The sequence below is a fragment of the Sinocyclocheilus rhinocerous genome, unplaced genomic scaffold, assembly GCF_001515625.1.
Source record: "Sinocyclocheilus rhinocerous isolate Xijiao unplaced genomic scaffold, SAMN03320098_v1.1 scaffold504, whole genome shotgun sequence".
Classification (NCBI taxonomy): domain Eukaryota; kingdom Metazoa; phylum Chordata; class Actinopteri; order Cypriniformes; family Cyprinidae; genus Sinocyclocheilus; species Sinocyclocheilus rhinocerous.
Genome location: NW_015645076.1, coordinates 1,881,046 through 1,903,038, shown reverse-complemented (window position 1 = coordinate 1,903,038; position 21,993 = coordinate 1,881,046). Strand labels below are relative to the sequence as shown.

The 21,993-nt window shown below is 38.6% G+C and overlaps 2 protein-coding genes across 5 annotated transcripts in view; one reads left to right on the top strand and one right to left on the bottom strand.

The window, feature by feature from the left end:
• Window positions 1-1,591: 1,591 nt before the first annotated feature.
• On the bottom strand, window positions 1,592-6,231 carry LOC107705590 (nuclear receptor subfamily 4 group A member 2-like). Of its 3 annotated transcripts, none has more exons than XM_016508940.1 (8): window positions 5,903-6,231; window positions 5,504-5,599; window positions 4,369-5,228; window positions 3,611-3,740; window positions 3,312-3,475; window positions 2,899-3,101; window positions 2,633-2,811; window positions 1,592-2,548 (listed from the first exon to the last, which is right to left on the bottom strand). In XM_016508940.1, the coding sequence occupies exons 3-8, from the start codon at window positions 5,224-5,226 to the stop codon at window positions 2,313-2,315; spliced, it is 1,770 nt and encodes a 589-aa protein (XP_016364426.1). In that variant the 5' UTR covers window positions 5,227-5,228; window positions 5,504-5,599; window positions 5,903-6,231; the 3' UTR covers window positions 1,592-2,312. The 3 variants fall into 3 exon arrangements, with proteins under 3 accessions (XP_016364426.1, XP_016364427.1, XP_016364425.1); XM_016508941.1 differs by having other exon boundaries at window positions 5,514-5,599; XM_016508939.1 differs by lacking the exon at window positions 5,903-6,231 and having other exon boundaries at window positions 5,479-5,734.
• Window positions 6,232-7,319: 1,088 nt separating this feature from the next.
• The window catches only part of LOC107705589 (glycerol-3-phosphate dehydrogenase, mitochondrial-like), a 25,548-nt gene continuing 10,874 nt past the window's right edge, over window positions 7,320-21,993 (top strand). Inside the window, exons 1-9 of one of the 2 annotated variants that reach the window (XM_016508937.1) lie at window positions 7,320-7,528; window positions 8,748-8,852; window positions 10,916-11,087; window positions 11,408-11,532; window positions 12,342-12,439; window positions 13,269-13,432; window positions 16,929-17,093; window positions 17,588-17,732; window positions 17,848-18,041. In XM_016508937.1, the coding sequence (XP_016364423.1) occupies window positions 8,754-8,852; window positions 10,916-11,087; window positions 11,408-11,532; window positions 12,342-12,439; window positions 13,269-13,432; window positions 16,929-17,093; window positions 17,588-17,732; window positions 17,848-18,041 (1,162 nt within the window). In that variant the 5' untranslated portion in view covers window positions 7,320-7,528; window positions 8,748-8,753. The remainder of the gene's footprint in view (window positions 7,529-8,747; window positions 8,853-10,915; window positions 11,088-11,407; window positions 11,533-12,341; window positions 12,440-13,268; window positions 13,433-16,928; window positions 17,094-17,587; window positions 17,733-17,847; window positions 18,042-21,993) is intronic. The other variant, XM_016508936.1, reaches the window with a different exon arrangement.

The window sequence follows — 21,993 nt, the reverse complement described above, 5'->3', positions numbered from 1 at the left end:
TACGGGATCATATCGCTGGAAAGAGACCTGACTCCTGGAGAGAAACACCTAAACTGCAGGAATGTTTAATGACTAAGATTGAGAAAATGTTCTTGCATTCATAACTAAACATTTCAACCATTATTGCATTTGAACCATCTATCCACAAACAGATGGGATTATTCTTACAATCCTTTTGGAGGCTATCACATCTCAAAATGATATTTAGAGCTAGAGAATTCCATCTACCATGTTGATTGCATTCTAGCATCAAACCATTTGATGCTAGAGATACATTTTTACTCGAAAACCTGATTAAACTGTTTTTCAGCCATCTTCAAATACATCTATAAATTAAGCAGTAGACAAAACTATTGATTTGCTTTTTATTCCATAATTAAATCATACTTTGTTCAGAGGGATGAAATCTAATCTTGAAACAAATACTGTTCAAGGAATGGCCATCATTCATTTAACAAACTGAAATCTGGGACATTTGGACTGCCTTAGAATTAAATAAAAAATTCTGCAAAACAAATTCAATGGTTAAATTGAATGCCAGGACCAAACAGAACGATCTGTAATGACTCAAGTGATTTCATCTGTATTTTTATCACCCAAATAATGAGAGAGAGGACAGATAGAAAAGAGGAAGAGGGCACAGACTTCTTCACTTAATGATCTTTACCAAAAAAAGACAAACCGTTACTCTGACAGTGAGTTGGTCCATTTTAGGCCTATATCTTCTTTTATCTTTGCTGTACTTCAGCTTAAAATCCATATTTGCGTCCTTTGTATAAATATTGATTCTTCAAATCTGGATTTTTGCATATCCTTCTTATTTTTCGGCATTAAACTTTCTGGTGAATCGTAACGACTTGAAGGCGCTGAGTACCTGTGTGTCTCCACTCTCATTTCAATGTTTCACAGGCTGTTGCATCCTGATTGTGTTTTGTTATTTCATCTGTTCAATAAAGATAGGACCTTTTGAAAAGTTCAGGCTACACTGAGAGACTGCTGTAAAACGATAGCACAGTTACTGTCATTTCACATAGAGCTGGAGGCTTGCTTGCTCTGCAAAATCGTCGTGGTAATTTGGGGAGAATGACGATTATATTAAACATCAGCAAATGAGTATTAATTAAGAAAAAGGTTTCCAGCAGATTTAAAGGCTGACTTCGAAATAATTTAAACCAGATCGGTCGGAAAGGTACTTTTATATCCTACAGCATCTTAAATGCTGTGATTTTCGTTAAAAAAAAAATTCTTTATTTTTTCTTTCAAACTATGAGGCAATTTCATTTGAAATTTTTCGCAAGACATTTTCAAGAATTCCTCCTTTTTGTCCTATGTAAATCGTAAATCTTCTGAAAGGCCGCCTACAAATGTTGCCATCGAAAAGATGCTCTTTTTCAGGAATTTCAGGAATTAATGAAATGGTGTATGAAATACTTTACTAGAATGAAAAAAGCTTTCGTAAGCAAATTCGAAAATGTAATAGAACACAAGTAAATCATATTTGACAAAAAAAACAAGAGAAAATATATAATAGTTAGGTTTATTCAGCAATACACTATGAGAGAAGCTTAACATAGAACGCAATGGTCTGAAATATATAAGGATAATGTTAAGAGTTTTAAACCAGTTGCACGTAAACCTCGGACATTATTTCAACATGAAATTAATACAAAGTGCTGGAGAATGTTAATAGCTCAAATCGAATTCCATGCATACTTTCTGAACTGTAAAAAAAGCGATTCATATCTTAATATCAATAAATTTGACTAGTTAAACCATAAACACAAAAACGTGCTCTATATGCTTTTTTTGAAATATGAAATGTTGCAGATAGGGTTTTAAAAATCCTCCTGTTCACTCAGTACTACAATCTCTATACTTAACGCAGAATGACTTAAAGTACCTTGTCAAAAGGATTTTGATCCCTTAAATCATTAGGCTACATCTTGCATGACACATGAGAAGTTGTATATAAATGCTTTGCAAGTAACAAACAAATATGACGCGTAACAATACAAATACATTTCCACCACACCGCATTTTTCTCAGTATATAACTGAATAGACTTTAAACAGGCATGAGAATAGGCCTTTTCTCTCCACAATATTTTCATTCTCAGTGTTTTATCAATATTCTATTGATATTATTTCCTCCGCGGTTGTCTCGAACAGGGCTGTTCACTTTTGTCCCCAGACAGCCATGCATCAAACTTAAAAATAAAAATAAAAATACCACCCGGCAATATCACTTCTTCAAGTCCGCCACATCGAGAAATCATGAAGGTTTTATGAATCTGTCGCAGTTCAGCCGATTGTTCAGAACGGTAAGGTATCGTGAAAGAGTTTGTCAATGATCGCAGGCGTGGGAACCAAATCCTCCAGTTTCAAGTAAAAGATGCGCTGCAGTCCCTGCGTGCATAGCGCGCGCACCTCCGGCAGCTTCTCCAACAGTTTAGACAATTCACCACTGCAGGACACCTGACCCTTCAGACAGTTTATGAGCTTGTTTTGAAGATCCTCTGTTTTCTTGGACTCTTTTAGTCCGTGTCTCTCTATGGAGATGAGAAACAGTCCGTCAGAGGTGAAGCATGCTGTATATTCTGTGCATCACTTGGAAAAGGTCAGACAAGTCTTACCTGTAACCATGGTGAGAGCGGCTATGCAGGAGAAGGCAGAGACGTCTATGCTCATGTTCTGAATGTTGGAAGAAAACTCGACGATAGAGTCGATCCACTCCCCAAAGCCTCGCACGCACTGCAACTTGTGTAAAACCACTCCATTGCAAAAAACAAGTTTGTCCTCTGTCAGGTTAGATCTGAAAGAAATTGTTAAAGTGATTATTTGTCTTTCGAAAATAGATCCGTTTAAAAACAGCGAGTCCGTTCAGATTAGGTCCGCATACCTGTAAGCCAGACGCAGCACAAAAAGTTCAAGGAAGGCTGACTCGAAAAGCAGTTCCTGGTCGCATTTGGGCAGGTCAGTGAACCCGGGGATGTTTTCGGCCCATCCGCGAATGATGCTCATTGAAGCAGTGAGAAGATCGTAGAACTGCTGAATGTGTAGAGATTCAGCTCCTCCACTATGATACTCTGGACTCGCCTGAAACTATAATTTAATACAAAAAGAAAAAGTGACAACAGAATAGAACAGGGGAAATGATAAAAGTTTAGCATTAAAGGCAACTTTACCCTCTTAGAATTTTAGTGTAAATTAGACTTATCACTTCTGAAATTCTACTGTTAATTGAATGTTGAGTTGTTAAAATAGTACTTCGTTCATTGAAGCTTAACGTTTTACACAATGTTTGATGCTTACTTTAGAGTAGTCCAGTCGGGCCATAGAGGGGTTGGAGTCTATATGCGCTCTCACTAGGGCGTTCAGGAGGTTGACGGGTGTCATAGACACTGGAATGTCCTGCGGACTTTTAGGTTTGGAGGGGAGGCGACCTCTTCGACCTTTTAAACTGGCTGTTCTCACAACTGTAAAAATATATATTGGTTATATAAATTGCACTACAATATTAGACCACATCCCTGTGATAATACAGTGTAACGTGCATCATTTTAACGAAACCTTGGAGACGTGAAGAAAACAGAAAACTTGCTTGACATTACCTTCCTTTACCATCCCTACGACCAGGCACTTTTGAAATCGGCAATACTGGCATCGATTTCGCCGTCTTTTATCCACAGGACAGTTTTTGTTTGCCAGACAAACGTATTTGGCGTTTTTCTGCACCGTGCGCTAGAAAGAAAAAGCACATGTATGTAGCGTATTAATTGCATGTAAATCTACTCCATTCGCATGGACAACTTGAACTGCAATCACAGTGTGAAGTTACAATGGAATAGGACACTCAAACCCTGCACTCCAGCCCAAAGCTGTGTAATACATTCAAGGGCCGGACAGAGCAGACATTCGGTAAATACAGATCCGTGGGCAGCCATAATTTGGGGTCCCCCGACGCTCTCTCCGCGACCCCTCTTGTCGGATTAGCGAGATTATTCTATCACGATGGTAACATAAAGAGCTGTCTTAATGTCACCACTGGGAGTTCCGTTACGCTCGGTTAGGCGCGATAGGACTCTCAGCACAAACCAATTTAATTCTAGACGAAAGTAATGGTGGCAGAGATGAACGGAGGTGTCCCTAGGTGCATATTGGGTCAAATCAATACAACTGAGATAATTAAGGATAGCCTACTGTAGACCAGTTCTACACCATGCATTTTCTTGTTCCAATCTCTAGTTAGGCTGGTAACATAGGTTCGGACACTCCATGAACTATAATCATTTACCCCAGTGGGACTATGCCTCTAATAAGTGTAATTTGGATAAAAGATTTGTAGTATTAGTGATTTAAAAAAGTGTACCTTGAAGAATCCTTTGCACCCCTCGCAAGTGCGCACCCCGTAGTGCTGGCAGGCTGCGTTGTCCCCGCACACAGCGCATAAACCCTCACTGAATGGAGATCCTCTTGCCGGGGGTGAGGCCACCGGGCTTTCCAGTAAAGGGTATCCGACATTAAGCGAGTGGGATAAACCCACAGCGTGCTGTTTCCTCGGGGGTGCCGGTAAAGCAAAACTGTCCAGCGCACGATGCGCACCCGGGGTGTCCGGGCCCATGGACACGTGCAGAGATCCATCGAAGCGCATCTGGCAGCTTGACATCGGCGTGTCCACAGGAGACTGCTTGAACGAGAACAACCGAGACATCGCGTTTTTACGCTGCTGGTCTATCATGTGTGAAGTCGCCAGGTAGTTCTGATGAAAACTGTGAAGGGATCCGCTGTCTTCCCACGTGTGGTGTGGAGGCGCCGGGAAACTGGGTGATTGGGAGATGTTTGGGGAGGATGGTTTATAGTATATAGGTCCGGTATGGGGTAGGCTCTCCTCAGCCTGGTGGGGCTGATGTTGATGCTGCTGCTGATGGTAGCTGTGTGCGGGTATCTCCTCCACCTTGATGGACAGCTGATCCCCAGAGTGGGACATTTGGTAGAGACAGGGAGGCTTCACGTCGTAGCTGGAACTGTAGGTGTCCACAAAGGTGCTGAAACTGGGGAGCGAGGAAGTGACAGCAATTTCTGCGTTAGTCAGGTCCATGCTAAACTTGACAAACTCCGGTGTTAGGAAGTCGCAGCTGTACTCTCCCGTGGTGCTGTAGCTGTAACTCTGAGATGCAGGGCTGGCTCCTGGAGGTGATGTCCCATACTGAGCCTGGACGCAGGGCATGGCTGCAGTGTTAGAGAACTGAATTGTAATGGCTTTCTCTGACAGGGTGCCTAATATTTGTTTTATAGTTTTACACTTTTGGAAATTAGTGACTATTTATATGCAACATAAAAGAAAATGTATTCTTCATTTATTTAGTTTTTGTTTTAAATAAAACCCCTTTATTTCCTCAGTTAACCTTCTGTGTAAGAAGTAGACATTGAAACACAGGATTTTCCATCGGAAAGAATGTATGCAAACTTTCTGACATACATTTCCCTGGCCTGCTCCAGTTTACCTCCGCACACCTGCTACTTTTGTCTCTCGTGGAACAATCTCTGAAATCAGTAATAGGGGCTGATGTCAGAGCGTGTCTCTCCGTTCGTTTGATTTTCTGTGAAAGAAATCTTTTTATCATTAGTGATTAGTGATATATCTTACAGTTTAAGCATGTCAGTGCGAGTTACTTGATATATTTTTGTAACATCAAGGCACTCAGATGACTTCAACTTTACTTTGAAAATGTATGTTAAGGTGTTGACAAGATTCAAATTTGTATTTTAAAAAAAATAAAAATAAAGGCAAAAGTTAAGAAACGGTCGTGCATTTTTAGTAGATGTATTGCTTTACAATCTTCCCACAAATTTAGTTTTTAAAATAAAATACATGTTACTATTATACAATTACTGTTACATACCTCAAATCGCTTTTAAAACAGTTCCAAATTACGTATCCATGTAGCTGTTCCTGTTGGTAGAAGTTCCGTCTGCATGTAGAGCCAATGTCTTTGCGCACCTTACTCCTTCGACTGCACGCGAAGACTGGCGTCTGAGCGCAATGTGCCTTTGTTTATGAGAACTCTGAATGCCACAGCCCACGTGCTAAGAGGGCGTGACGTCAGGCGCGTCAACCCTTGACGCGAGCTAATCGCTGGACAGAGGGACTGTTCTTCAGCGCGCTCATTGCGCCCTGTGCGCAATTCAATCGTCCACGCGTTTCCATATGCGGGACTGTCCACTGGGTCAAATGAGTTGAATTTCCTACACATAATCTGTTGCGCAAAACCATTTCCCAATATAGAAACCACCTACAGGAGATCAGATCTCACTGATTTGAAGCAATGAACTGATTTTTTGTCACTATTTTGGGGACTCGCCGGTCGGGCATAATAAATCAAAGACATTATCTTCTGTTTTATCCAGTTCATAAATGAATGCAGCAATAAGTGCTGATTAATTAAATGTTTTTTTTTTTCAGACACACTTAAAGAAAGGAAAACCGCAAATTAGGAATTAAAATAAATAAATAAAAATAAAACAGATTATGGAGAAGGGTGCAAAACACAACAAATTGCTCTACTGTTGCAATATTCTTACAGAATTTAGTGGAAAGGGGAAAGCCATGTAATTCATTAAGCCTTGAAAATTAAAGAAAAAATATATTAAAGAAAAAATGTAACCATATACAATAAAATTTCGCCTTATAGCCTTGAATCTAAGGATGCAGGGCTAGAAACACTGTTCAGTATAGTGACGCCATATCTGTTTCTACCTGCATCATGCTTAGGGAAAATTTCAATAGATTAGGATGTGTTTCATCTGATTCCACTGCTCTCTGAGCGGTGAAGGGTTTCCATTGTGAGAAGGGAATCCCGCTGTAACAGAGGCAACTTTGTTTGGACTGCGAGCTGCGTCATCGTAACGTCAGCAGCTTCCAGCTCCATGACGCTTGACGCGGTCGCGCTGAACTTTTTTAGGCTGAAAGTCTCACCTGCGCAACTGACACGATAAAGTGCCTGGCAAAGAATCCATTATTTTTTATTTTTTAAACATTCTAAAGTGCATGCAGTATGCATAGCCTAGTGCCTCAGTTAAGCTATTCTTTGACATTTCATAATAGAGAAAGTAAATGAGCTGTAAACAATTGAGTAATAAATTGCTCTCGGATTAAAATACTCGTCTAAACGAATGTTATAGCTATACATGTGGTCCAAATCCATTTGTTCAATTATACTGTTTCACTGAGAGTTAAACAGTGTCTTAGGTGTGTTTGTACACCGTCCCTCATAAAGAATGGTTTTACAAAACGCCTTTCTATTCCAAGTGCGTCTACAATTAGACGCCTGGACACGCCTTCCTAAAAATGATTGGACGAGAGCTGTGAATCCTCTGTACTGATTTGTCCATCCACCTGTCTGTCAAATACTTCCTGTCATTGTACTTCCTGGATTCCTGAATAAGTAACATTGTAACATCACCCAGTTGATACCTTCACTGTCCATGGTTTTCCTTTTTAGACGTCATCGTCACCATCGCCAGAACCAGTAAGTAAAAACCAGTGGTCTTGGCATATTACTTGCTGCATTATTTGACGTCGATCATCGAGCCTGTCCGATCTATTCTTGGATGCGAGCCAGCCATTGTTGCACCAGCCCCATAGTGTGTGAATTCTTGAAATACGTGTTATAGAAATCGCTTCATCATAAGTAAAATTCCCAGCTGTGGGCTTTGCTTTATGTTATCGCACGATGTGTTTGTCTCGAGCTCGATCGGTGATGATTTGATTCGATGTCAGTAATTAATGTGAGTTCATGTGATGCAGCGGATACACTATATGAGTCTGTATTCATCACTGTTGTCTTTAAGAACTGAGCATAAAGGGAACTGTTCTGTTTTTTCTAATGAAGTGAAAACGGTTTGAGGCAAGATTTTAGAGATGCAATATATTATTGACTTTAGCCTGAATTACTGTACATGTTTACACTCCAGTCTAGGAGTCTCATTCTCGTACACGAACTGGTAAAATAATAACCCTGTAAGATCTCTCTCTCTCTCTCTCTCTCTCGCACATGGTTGGCCATACACGGACCATGTGGGACAGGTGTGAATTCAAACAGTGTAGTAAGAATGACTCATTCACTTCCTCTAGTATCATGTAGTGAAATGATTTGCATCCCTACCCAGAGCATTAGGTCGAGATTGATTATAGCTTTACTTTGACCTTCACCAGAGATTGTGAGTTTTTGGAGTCATACAGTAGTTTACACAACTACTGGGACATATGACAGTTTTGTTTCATTTTGACACAAAACAATGGTGAGTTTCAAGACATCAGACAGGAGGAATTTATAATACAGGCAATTATGAGACAGAATGAACTTCAAAAATAAAAAAAATTATTAGTCGTTGCCATTGATATAAGCACTGGACACAATGACATTATGTTAAATCCTTATGTTTTTAAAAAAAATGTATATATGTATATGTATGTGAACACACATACTGGTAAAAAATGTATAGCCTGAATGCACTGTAAGTCGCTTTGGATAAAAGCATCTGATAAATGCATAAATTAATATTAAATTAAATTATTATATATGGAAATTATTTATCCGAATAATATACATTATAAATACACAGTACATTGCAAAAGGCTTATCAGGATTTGGAAAAATGAAGTGATACTAACATGATGTTTTCTGAACTTTTTCTGTTTCCAAAGGCATTTATTCCAAAAATCTGCTTAACTTTTTAATGTTTCAGGGATCAATGGCTTTCAGAAAGGCAGTGAAAGGAACCCTAATAGGGGGAGGAGCTGTAGCAACAGCCTTCGGCCTATCACAGTTCTTCGAATACAGGAAGAATCGGGTATTGATTTAAAACCATCATTGTTTTTGCTCGACCTTATTCGGTTTTGGCCAATTCTTTTGACAAATACCAAACATTTTGTTTTCACGTTTCACATCCATACAGTGACCCCTACAGGTTAAAGTGCAGAATACACTTTCTGTAGAATGCAGCTGTCCACGCCCATCTGTACCACAGCATGTCTTGTCCTGACTCAGGAATGTCCCCTATGTGTTTATATACAACCTTAAAGATACAGCTGTATTCAACTCACATAGTACAACTCAGGCCCCGTATTTTGATCTTATAGCTATGATCAATTTACAGCTATTTATAACTATTCCCTATTTATAATTCATAAAGTTTGATTCTTGTTTTCATGTGGTCACCAACCATATAGGATAGATTTCTTGAATGAGTGCTACAAATCTCATTAAGATTAGACCTAGCAAATCCAGATACATTAGCAAATCTCATTTGTAACTTTCGGTACTATCTCAAGTCTCCAAACGTACCCCGTTCTCTCTCTAGGGTAGACCACCGTATTAAAATTAGGTTTTGTTTGCTAAAGGGAGATTACACTTGAACAGTGATACACACATTGTGTCAAGGATCTTTCTTGAATATGTAATCAAGAACAATCTGATCCTCATTCACGCCATCAGGGAGTGTGTCACACACTATGTTCTGTCCGTATTTAAACTAGTAAGATCCCCAGGGGTCTCGTCTGTTTAGATGCTATACCAAATAACGGAAGGTCAAGTAGATTAAGATAATCAACAAGGCTTTCTGAAACGAATGAAGAAGAAAAAAAGACCTTGAAGAGCAATGGGAGTCCTGATTTTCTCTCTCATCATTTATTTAAATCTTACCCAAGCCCAATTGTCTCCTCTATGGCAAGGGCACTGTTACACTCTGGCTGAAGTATCACTCTGCGGTGGCCGATTGCATATTTGCATGAAATTCTCTGTTTCCGTCATGCACTTGTCCTGATTGCAGGACAGCCTCTCTTAATAGTGTGCGGATGTTTTAAATATGTCTGTCCTTAGAAATAGACACTAATTACTGAATCTTGGTTTTACATGCTATTACTGTCTAAATTGCAAATGTCTGGGCTCATTTGGTCATTTGCAAGTCAAATGGACTCTACGGGCTTTTGGGGGCAGATTGATGTAATCATTTAGGCCAAATGCTAACAAAAAAATGAATAAAACGTTTCATTTTGGCTAAAACCCTCGACACCTAGCTTCGCCCAGGCTTGTTTTCTCTTAATTAGAATTTTGCGTCTTTTTGCCTTCATGTGACCGATAGATTGGCAGCTGTTCATTCACAATTTCAAACTGTCAGTCTCTCTGTTTGACTTTATTATAGACTTTAGATTCGCTGTTAATGATAAGAGGATTGATTGAAAAGCACAGTTGATTTGGGGAGTTTAAATACCTTAAGTGATATCAAGCTTATGTATAAAATATCACATATATAATATGAAAGGTCACAGTGCATGTTGCCATAAAGAGTGACCGTGTCATGAATGCTAATTTTTATTTTTGTATTTTTTTAGTTTAACCCCCTTGAAACTAAAACTAGAACTGGAAACTAGAACCAACTGAATTAGAACTTTGATAACCCAACATTTGAGATGAACAATTATGCATTCTGCTTAATTCCTATGTCTTGGCATGCTGACTAACATAATGTTTTATGAAATATATTCTATGTCATTTTGATGTGGAGTGATTATTATGAAAAGTGCATGTTCAGTGTTTCTCTAGTCATTTTCTAGACATGTTTACTTGTCTTATTTAATTCATCTAAATTAATCTATTATTAATACTATTAATATTTTAAAGATCAATCCAGAAAAAGCCTTATGTTTGGATGTCGATTTAGCAATGACAACTTGCATAACAATATAGGGCATCTTAGAATTGTGATTTTACATGCAATTGCACAGTAATGCTTATGAAATGTCAATTCTGGATTGCATCTTTAAAGAGCATGCAGGGTATTGAAATGTCTTTAACCACATTGTCTTCTTATATTGGTCCTTTTTTCTGTTTTGTGTATCTGCTGGATTTGTTCAGGCTCGGCTGGTATATGTTGAAGCGCAGGGTGAGCTAAAGGTGCCGTTTAAAGATGCTCTCCCAACAAGAGAGGAGCAGCTTTCAACACTGCGAAACACAGAGGAGTTTGATGTTTTGGTGGTGGGCGGCGGAGCCACAGGCTCAGGATGTGCCTTAGACGCTGTCACGCGGAGTATGTACTTTTTAAGTTTTGTGATATTTATTGATATTATTGTGCAGGTCAGTTTTGATTTGTCTCGTACATATTTTAGTGTTAATTTAGTTTGTTTTTAATTTTCTTTCTTTTTATTCTCATTAGACGTTGTATTCATCTCTGAAGGCCATGGCAGAATGTGCCTGGGTGCAATAAACATGTTGTGATATTACAGATAGTGGAGAAAGCCATATGTAAATGACAGCAGCTGCAGTCTAAATATTTGGCACCATAAGGTCTTGAAATGCCAGTGCATTGTCTAATCCGTTCCTTACCTGTCTTTCTGCCCCCTCGCCCAGATCTGAAGACCGCCCTGGTAGAACGGAGCGATTTTTCATCAGGCACCAGCAGCAGAAGCACCAAGCTCATTCACGGCGGAGTCCGCTATCTGCAGAAAGCCATCATGAAACTAGATTATGAGCAGGTGAAGGCCCCATTTTTCCCTATTTGCCCCTAATATTTAGAAGAAGGATTGCAAGGCCGCTTATGCCACCACTGTGACATTTTGAACACATGAGACAGACAAATAAAAGCACAAACATTTAGTAGGATACTGCAGATCTGAGGCATCAGTGTGGAGGTTGAATAACCAAAACTTACAGTAGCTTGATCATCAACTGTTTCAATAAGTAAATACAAAAATGATACTGTAAATTATAATCGGAAATAGCAGCACTCTAAAATTTTGAACTCAAAACGACTGCAGTCAGGATTGGTTGTTGGCCAACTTAATGTCATTTTAAAAATGCATATTTAAAATATGATTAAGTATTTAATAGGGAATAAAATGACCGTAAAATATAGGATCATATTTATATTAATTGCATATATGTGACCCTTGACCACAAAACCAGTCATAAGGGTCAATTTTTCGAAATTGAGATTTATGCATCATCTGAAAGCTGAATAAATATCTTCATGGAACATGATCTTTACTTGGCATAAAAGAAAAATCAATAATTTTGACCCATACAATGTATTTTTGGCTATTGCTATACAACGACTTAAGACTGGTTTTGTGGTTTAGGGTCACATATCAGTATTTGCTGTCAAAAGCCCCCAAATGAAGATAATTCAAAGACTTGAATTTTCTATGGGTTTTTAGAGTAGAGTTGTTGTTTTTTTAATTTATGAGTAAATTGGCCTCTGTGGTTAACACTGATTGAAGACATTTTCATGTTTTGTTTTAGAACATAAATTACATGCTTAACAGATTTATTTCTACTTCCTTAGTACATGATGGTGAAAGAGGCCCTTCATGAACGTGCCAATCTGCTGAACATCGCTCCCCACCTGTCTGCACCTTTACCTATAATGCTTCCTGTTTACAAGTAAGAAAAACAGTTTGATCTAATTACTACTTACAACTACTCTGTTCACTAATTTACACGTCCGAGAATAAAAACACTGATCATTGAAAGGGAAAAAATATATAAAAAAGGAATGGAAATATGGGGTTTAGACAGAACAAAGTTAAAGAGAAACACCAGAGACATCCTAGATTCATAAAAGACAGTTTTTGTATTTAAATCCATTGGTAAGTTCACAGAAATGGTATTGAACCTTTCATATGGACACCTGCAGCAGGTGGGGTTCGGATATTCTGTGGATCAATGCTGGACCTCTCGCCTCCTCAGTCTCTGCCCCTTGTCATTCGGGTTTTTTAAAGGATCTTCCTGTCTTTACCATCATCATTATTAATTACTCGTGGCATTTATGCCTTGCTCTGATATTTAAAGCAGCCGGAGAAGTGTGAAAGGGTCACAGAAATGAGAAACCTCAAGATTACATCATTTGCCTGTCCGATTTAAAAAAAAAACTTAAAACAAATATGTCACAAGGTGCTATATGACTTAGTGACACTTGGACAAATCCAGTTCTGCTCATGGAGAATATATCTATTTTATTTAGTAATACACCCTGCTTAAAAAAAGCCTAAACCAACCTTACCTGGTTACCTATATAGGAAAAACCAGCAAACAGATAAGGCTGGGAAAACAATTAAGACCAGCAAACCAACATTTTTTCCCCCACCAGGGTACTCAAAATATCCTTGTTTGTATATTTTAATAGAGATTGTGCAGTCAGTACATTTGCTGAATTCACAGACAATGATAGTGTGTTACTGGTACTAAATATGACTGTTGATGTTTTACACAGGTGGTGGCAGCTGCCGTATTACTGGGCTGGCATTAAAATGTACGACCTGGTTGCCGGATCACAGTGTCTGAAGAGCAGCTACGTCCTGAGCAAGAGCAAAGCACTGGAGCTCTTCCCTATGCTGAAGAAAGACAAACTCGTGGGAGCCATTGTCTACTATGATGGTGAGCAGGAGTGAATCTATCATTTCAGTCTTGCGTATGATCTGAAAATGTTCAGAGCTGAGGTGATACTACGCACATTTTGTTTTTATCATTTCTTTTGTCCAGTAATCAATTTAAAATGCTAAAAATGAATGAATTTCTAAAGTCATTTGATACTATATACACGTTCAATGTTTGGGGTCAGTAAGAATATTATTTTAATATTTGATCAAAGTACAGTAATATTTTGAAATATCACTACAATTCATAATTTTTAAAATGTAATTTATTCTTGTGTTGGCAAAGCTGAATTTTTAGCAGCCATTAATCCATTATTCAGGGTCACATGATCCTTCAGAAATCATTCTGACATGCTGATTCGGTGCTCAAGAAACATTTCTTGATATCAATTTTGTGCTGCATAATATTTTTGTGGGAACTGTGATACTTGTATTTCAGGATTCTTTGATGAATGTGAAGTTCAAAAGACCAAAATGCAAAACACCATTTTTTCAAATAGAAATTTTGTAACATTATAAATGTCTTGGTTGTCTTTTGATCAATGTAATGCATTATTGCTGGATAAAGGTAATGATTTATTTAAAAAAAAAATCTTACTGACCTCAAACTTTTGAATGATAGTGTACATACAGTACAATAGTATAATATAATGACATATTAACTGTAGCAATTGTTTAACTAACATACATATACAGTATATACAGAACCAGTGCCATTTAACTGTTGTGATCGCATCCAGAAAACAAATTGCTGTCAACACATAGATTCACACCCATAATTCAGAGGAACTTTAAAACAGAATAAAAACGTACGAGTAATGCCTTTGCCAAGCCTGTGATAGGGAGAAAAGGGACAGAGATATTATTTTTCTTTAAATAAGAAAAAAATCTTGTATGTCAATCCAAGATTTGTTATCATGAAAATATCATAACTATTTTCATTTGCGGTTTTATGCGGCAATAACTGCCATCTCATTTGTCTCTGTGACATTCCTCCATAATCTTTGTAAAACCACCACCGGCTGTTGCGGCCGAACTCATTGTGCTCGTGTCTCTGTTGGCCCGTCTGCGCCCTGCGCCGCCCGAGGCTGCCACCAGGCAAAACTTCCATATGTTCCTGGTTAGTCTGGGTGTGCAGAATGTGTCCCCTTTATTCAAGGTCCCGTCCGTGGCAGCACAAGCCCCGCCCACCAATCCTGCCTTCCGGTGCTTCCTGTCAAACTACATTTGGCCTGCGTTGGCACACACGGTCCCTCGCAGGGCGCCCGGGCAGCTTATATTCAGGGGGAGCGCGGCGGCTATCTGAGCAGCGATCTGTCACATCGCGTCCATCTGTGGGAGAAACAGAGGCAAAGAGACGTCTGGATGCTCTGTTCCCTGCCGCGCCGTGTTTACGTGCTGCCAGTGACTGCGTTAAATAGCGTCTTCATTTGCGTATGTATGTGTGTGGAGAATCGAAACCGGCGATTGTAATGACAGTTTAGAGGTTTTATTCGTTCTTCTCCCCACGTCTGTCCCCCCCAACCCCCCATCCCTTCTTCCCCTGGGTTGTCAGCCGGCTTTTCTCTCCAATTATTCAATCTGGAACAATCACGGCCGTGACATTTCCGAATCTGACCTTCTCCGCTGGAGATCGCAGCCTGCCTGTCGCTATTTGCCTCCCTCTATTTCTCTCCCTCTCTCTCTCTTTTTCCTCTACTCGCACTCTCTCGCTTCTTCTCTTCCTGTCCCTCATCCTCCTTGAGTCCTCTCTCCCTTTCTTTCTTTCACTATCTCATCCACATGCACGGCCTCCCATCACATCCCTCCTCCGCTATGATATGTCATTCATTCTTTCTGTAGGTCTTTTTTTATTAATCTAATCTGACGCTAAAACTCCCTTATCTGCGTTTTCAGTCATTTGTAATGTCGCGGTTTCTTCATTTCATTAGAATTCCGCTTGCAGCACAAAAGCCCTGCTCTTTTCGCCATACCTGCAAGCTGAACTCTAATAAACATTCAAGCTCAGCCAAGCGTTTTTTGTCTACTGCTGCGGGACACAGCTTTCCGTGTGAGCTGTGATTTGTTCTCTTAAATGATATTAACAATATTCCAACATGCATATGTGTGTATTATCCTTCTCTACATGGATATTTTCCCTGTATCATGATTTGAGCGCTGAGCCTTGAGCACTGAGGCAAACCCAGGTTCATGGGATCTCTAACAAAGCATGCTGGTGCCTTCACTGCACATTATTCTTTGAGAAGTGTGCCCTTTAAACAGGCTTCCTGCCTGTGTTATTATTTTATTGTCTGGTGGAGTTGCCCTGAGCATGTGTTAGCATTAGACATGCTTACGTGGGTTACCTATCCCTCTGGTTCTTTAGCATCGAGAACACAGAGGCTTTTTTTTTTTAAATCTAGTGGCTCTTTAGTTGCCGTAATAGAGTGATATCGCGTTGGCTTCAAGGTTTCCTGTAATTCATGTTTCAAATGTGTCTGAAATAGTTTAAATGCCTCAAAAGGCCCTATAACAATATTGAACACCGTCATACCACTTCAAACACTGCAATCATAAAGCGAATCTTAACTGGGTGCAGTGGCCTCTGGCAAGTACAGAAAAACATTTTGTACCTACTTAACCATGTTTTGGGTATGAATTTGTACCAAGAGGTGAGCTAAATCTGACGAAACCTCCCCAAAACCTTCTTTTGGAAATGTTTTAATTTTTAAAAACTATATTAAAAAAAAGTAAATAAAGTAAAAAAAAAAAAGGTAAAAATGCAGAAAGTTTTCTGTAAAGGTTAGATTACTGTATTTTTAACTGTATATAAAAAATAGAAATCTATCGAATGTCCCTGTTTATTTGTATGACTGTGTGTGTGTGTATGTGTGTGTGTGCGTGTGCGCGCGCACTGGTTTGGGTGGTTTATGAGGACAAAAACATTTGTATAATGACATGGGTATGACACCAGTATTACAATATGAAAGTGGTTTATGAGGACACTACCTGTGTCCCCGTAATTCAAAAGGCTTAAAAAACATACTAAATGGTGTGGTTTTTTTAATCTAAAACTGCACAAAGTTTCCTGTGAGGGGTAGGTTTAGGTGTAGGGCGATAGAAAATAAAGTTTGTACAGTATAAAAAGCATTACGCCTATGGAGAGTTCCCGTAAACCACCAATACCAGCATGTGTTTGTGTGTGTGTGTGTGTGAAGCTACTGTATAGTTTCAAGAAGAAAAAAAAAATTAGCTAAAGTTAAGAGGTTAATTAATTCTAACAAAAACATTTTTAGAGATTCTAGTTCTGTGGGGAAAGGGGTTTATTATGTGGTTTACATAATACACTGTAAATGTTTTTTTTTTGTATTCTAAAAATGCAAAAAAACAAAAAACAAAAAGCAAGCACTTATACATAGCTTTATTTACAAATATTTCTACGGTACGTCTCGTTTATGAATAATGTTTGTTTTTTTGTATATGAGTATTGTGACACATTCTGCTCTGGCTCTTTTCAGGACAACACAATGATGCCCGGATGAACATGGCCATCACTCTTACAGCGGCCCGCCATGGTGCTGCGATTGCCAACTACACAGAGGTGGTTCATCTGCTAAAGAAACCAGACCCAAAAACAGGCCAAGAGAAAGTTTGTGGAGCCCACTGCCGAGACATAATCACAGGTGAGATATGCCCAGACCGAAAACTAAATTAACTGTTTTAGTGCCAGAAAACTGACATTTTGCTTATGAAATGACAGCTTACACAGAAGTAAGCAGCTTTCTGTTGGTCAACGCAGTAGATCTGTGTGATCAACTTAAATTGTGAAATGTATGCATGGAAATCTTTCGCCCTTGTACGAAATTCCGATTGCGTGGATTTCCATTGAAATAACCAGATTTTGCGAACAAAAATTTGCAGAACAATGGTAAATGTGACTGTACCTTAAGACATGAGATGAGATCTTAATATAAAGTCTATGTAAAGACTATTTCTTGAATCTTTGCTTTCTTTTAAAGTTTCATTTCCCCACAACCCAGCAACTAATCACCTTTCAGTAAGCCCTTTAAATTTTCTGCTTAGAATCCTTTTATGAAGAGATTTGTCTTCCATCCTCAGCAAATAACCCCAGTCAGCTGCGTTGAGTTAGTGTAACACCTCACACTGCCGTTCACAGGGCAGGAGTTTGACATTCGTGCCAAATGTGTCATTAACGCTACCGGCCCCTTCACTGACTCACTGCGCAAAATGGACAGCCAGAAAACTGCCAACATCTGCCAGCCTAGTGCAGGAGTGCACATTGTAATCCCTGGATATTACAGGTACTTACCTGAATCCTGCAATCATATTGTACCTTTTTTTCCTCAAGTGTAATTTTATGGTTTTAACGGTGCATAGAGATATAACATACATCTGTACTCTTCCTACCAATTATAGCCCAGACAACATGGGGCTGTTAGACCCTGCCACCAGTGATGGCCGTGTCATATTCTTCCTGCCCTGGGAGAAGATGACTATCGCCGGCACGACAGATACACCCACTGAAGTCACCGCCCATCCAATCCCTGTGGAAGATGACATCAACTTTATCCTGAGCGAAGTACGAAATTACCTCAGCCCTGACGTAGAAGGTAATATTACCACATCCATGCGTTTTCTTTTGAATGGTTTTTGAATGTTATATGTTGCTACACCTAGAGCAAAGGGAAAACTGAAAATCTTTTTTAAAAAGCAATAGTACACATTGATTCTACACCCCTAAAGTCCTGGTTCACTTGGTGCCCTAGGCGAAATAAGATATTTGTTTAAAGACAGATTCTTCTTAATGATTTCAGTTCCATTAATTATTTTAGAACTTGAAAGATCTTTTAATGTTTTTGAAAGAAGTCTCTTATGCTTACCAAGGCTTGGTGATTCATAAAATGCAAGTCAACAGCTACCGTCACTTTGAGAGTCAAAAAAGCATATCAGGCAACACAGAATTAATACCCGTGACTTCTAGCAATATATTGCAATCTTATGAAGCAAAACAATCGGTTTGTGCAAGAAACTGAATGTTATTTATAACATAATGTGCCTGTATTACCATTAGAGGTGGAAATAATTGCCATTAAGTCTCTATTATACTGGTTGCGGCGTATTGTTTTGATTGACTAAAAAGAACCGACTCATTCCTTCATTCAGGAGTTGTTTGAATTACACTGGTTGCACTGTATAGTTCTTTCCAGTGGTGTCACTAGGGATTCTGGGATCTCCCTTGGTTGACTCTTGGTTGTAACTCTGTTTCACCATTACCCCTGTCTGACGCTCCTGGTTCTTGCTGTACAGTAGATTCAGTAGCGCTGTTGTGGTGCCACTGAATAGAGAAGCAGGAAACGCAGGAAATGCTTCCAGAGTACTGTATTACTGTTCTGTTCACAATGGCAGAAGAACATATGTGCAGGAACAATCAATTTTTTTTTCATTTTTAATTTTTTGTATGGAAAAGAGCATTGATATTTTAATAATTCATTTTTTGTTTAATGGGGAAAAGTCATACCTGTTTTTCTCAAAATGAAGATGGCTAGATTAAGATTTTTTTTAAGTAAAGAGTTTGCAGAAAGTGTGACTCAACTGAACTGACCAAATTTATATACAGTATGCCTTGTTTTTCAAAATGTTTTTGAAAGAAGTCTCTTATGATGACCAGTGCTGCATTTATTTGATATAATAAAATAAATGTAAAATCTTTAATATTGTAAAATATTATTACAATTGAAAATAACCATTTTATGTATTTAAAGGCACGGTATGTGATTTTTCAAAAACACTTTAGAAAACTGATTCGGGCCGAATTGCAAAACAAACTTGTAGCCAATCAGCAATAAGGGGCGTGTCTACTCGTGATGTGGAGGAGAGAGCTTTCAGTGCATGGGACGGACATTAGCCGAGCCGAGCGACAGAGAGATAGAGATGGCGGATAAAAAACTAAAGAGGAAAACGTCTGCGGAAGGATAAGGCAAGAAGTAGGACCCGTGTAAATATCGGATCAGCTTTCCAGCGCTGGAGAGAACTCAAGGAGCGGAGGCCTGCGATCGGACGCCGAGGTTGCTTTGTTTCTTCTCAATAGGTGAGTAACACCGTGTCTACAACAGCTAAAGTCTGCCTACACTGGACGCGATCAAACGACCGTTGAAAACCATTTGAAATGTGTGTCAGCACGTCATAAATAGAACCCGGCAGCAGTTTTCTGTCGGGGATTTGTTGCGCCGCGCCGCTCACGTCCGTAGACACGGTGTAACATTGGTTTTGCTTTGTTTCACAGAACTAATCGTTGCCTGGGTTGAGTACGTTTATGTGGTGCGGAGCTATCAAAATAGGGGCAAGACCCTTTTAGGGGCCTGTTTGTTTTGGTGATTTCAAATATCAACATTGGCTACCAGAAATCACTTACTCTGCCTTTAATGCATTTTAATATATTTTATAATATAAATTATTGCCACGATGCAAAGCTGAATTTTCAGCAGCCATTACTCCAGTTTTCAGTGTCACATGGTCCTTCAGAAATCATTCTAATATGCTAAATTAGTGATCAAAAAACATTTCTTATTATTATCAGTGTTGAAAACAGTGATGCTGCTTGATATTTTTGTAAAAAACCATGATGCATTTTCCATAATTCTTTCATGAATAGAAAGTTCAAAAGAACAGCAATTTATTTTGAATAAAAATTTTGTGTAACAGTGTAAATGTCTATACTGTCACAAAATTTTTTACTGACCTTAAACTTTAGAACGGTATGAATGGCTGGTTTCGGCCACAGTGTTTTAGACAAACATTTACTCAATAGTGCAACTTAAATATGAAATATGAAAGATGCAAAGAACTATTTTGTAAGTTGCATAAAAAATCCACTGGACTAAAAAATCTGAAGAGGCCTCTACATACTGCATGCATGTTAATGAAGTGAATGGCTGGTTTCGGCCACAGTGTTTTAGACAAACATTTACTCAATAGTGCAACTTAAATATGAAAGATGCAAAGAACTATTTTGTAAGCTGCATAAAAAATCCACTGGACTAAAAAATCTGAAGAGGCCTCTACATACTGCATGCATGTTAATGAACTAACAGACAGCACTGTAGACAAAATGGCTTGTATTGGTTGTGTTGAGTCTAGTAACTGCTAGTTGGGACTGATAACTATTCCAAGCATCTTCCTCTGAAAGCGGAGGTATTGAATTTTGAGCACAGCCCTCTAATTGTTCAAAGCACTGTGGATGCGGGCTTGATTGCTTGATTGATTAGCTTCATAACTAATTTTTTTCCCTCACAAAAAAATGCTTCCTTCTTTCTCTGATTGTTGGGCAAGTCGTTAAGAGTTTATTGAGTCTCGTTATCTCATTCAACGCTGCATGTGTCTTTCTGTAGAAAGTCATCCAGCTGTCTATTATTAACATAAACCACAATGTGACGGCTGCCGTGTGTCTGGGTGTCTTCTGCTTTGTTCCGGGCATGAATGAGCAACCAAACGACTCTGTTGACCTGGGAGGGTTGTATGAGAGTGTGAATAACGCAGATCATGGAGAATGAGGATGGATTGAGCGACGGAGGAATGACACCGAGACCTTGCCTAGATGGAGGGTTGAGGCTGGACTGGTCTCGGCTCTAGTGAAGGCAGCTAAAGGGATTTGGCTGTGGGAGATTTGTCACAATGACAATGTAGGGGCAAGATCTTGTTGTTTGTCCCTCAAGTAGAGATATTGTGTGAGAGAGAAAGAAGGATGATTGCATGAGATGAACAGAGAGATTTGAAAAATCTGGTCTTTCTTATTTTTTCTCATTCAGAATGTTTTTACATTGATCCTAATTTGGTCAATCACCTGTTTAAAGGAGGGATGTACTAAAAACAAAACATAATTCTGAAAATGCCAATATAGAATTTTTTGTTGATTTGATCATTGTTTTATGTTATTGATTACTGATATAATGGCTGATATAACTCTATAAAATTGTAACATTTAAACACTCACACTAAAGCTCCAATCTAGAATTTTAAAAAGTGAAATCATGCATTAAAATTCATTATATTGTTCTATAAAAAGAAAGAACAATAGTTGTTATCAGTGAGTTATCTAAATAATGCCATTGAAATGTAAAGCCAGTTGCATATTCTCATGTGTGTATGCGTACAAAGACAATATGTTATTTCATAAATTAAATATCTGAAAAAAAAAATTTTCCGTAACAAGTGAATAGCATAATTTTTCTGCCCATTATTTAAAGTGTGCTATGTTTTCAGTTCAGTTTAAATTTATTTGCATAGACGTTTGTTGATAAATGTTATTCAAAGCAGCTTTACAGGAAATGAGTCATAGTGTGCAAGCTGAAGGCGACAGTGAAAAAAACTCCCTCGAAAGATACCAACAGACTATTCTTAAATGTGTGTACAGTATATTGCATGGAAAGAGATATGATTTGCACATGTTTTTTTTTTACTTTTAAATTTTTTTATCTCAAATTCTGCCGTAGCTGTCCCAGGAAATTCACAGAATGTTAAAATCTATAAAAACTTTCCTGCAAATATACATATCCATATATATAT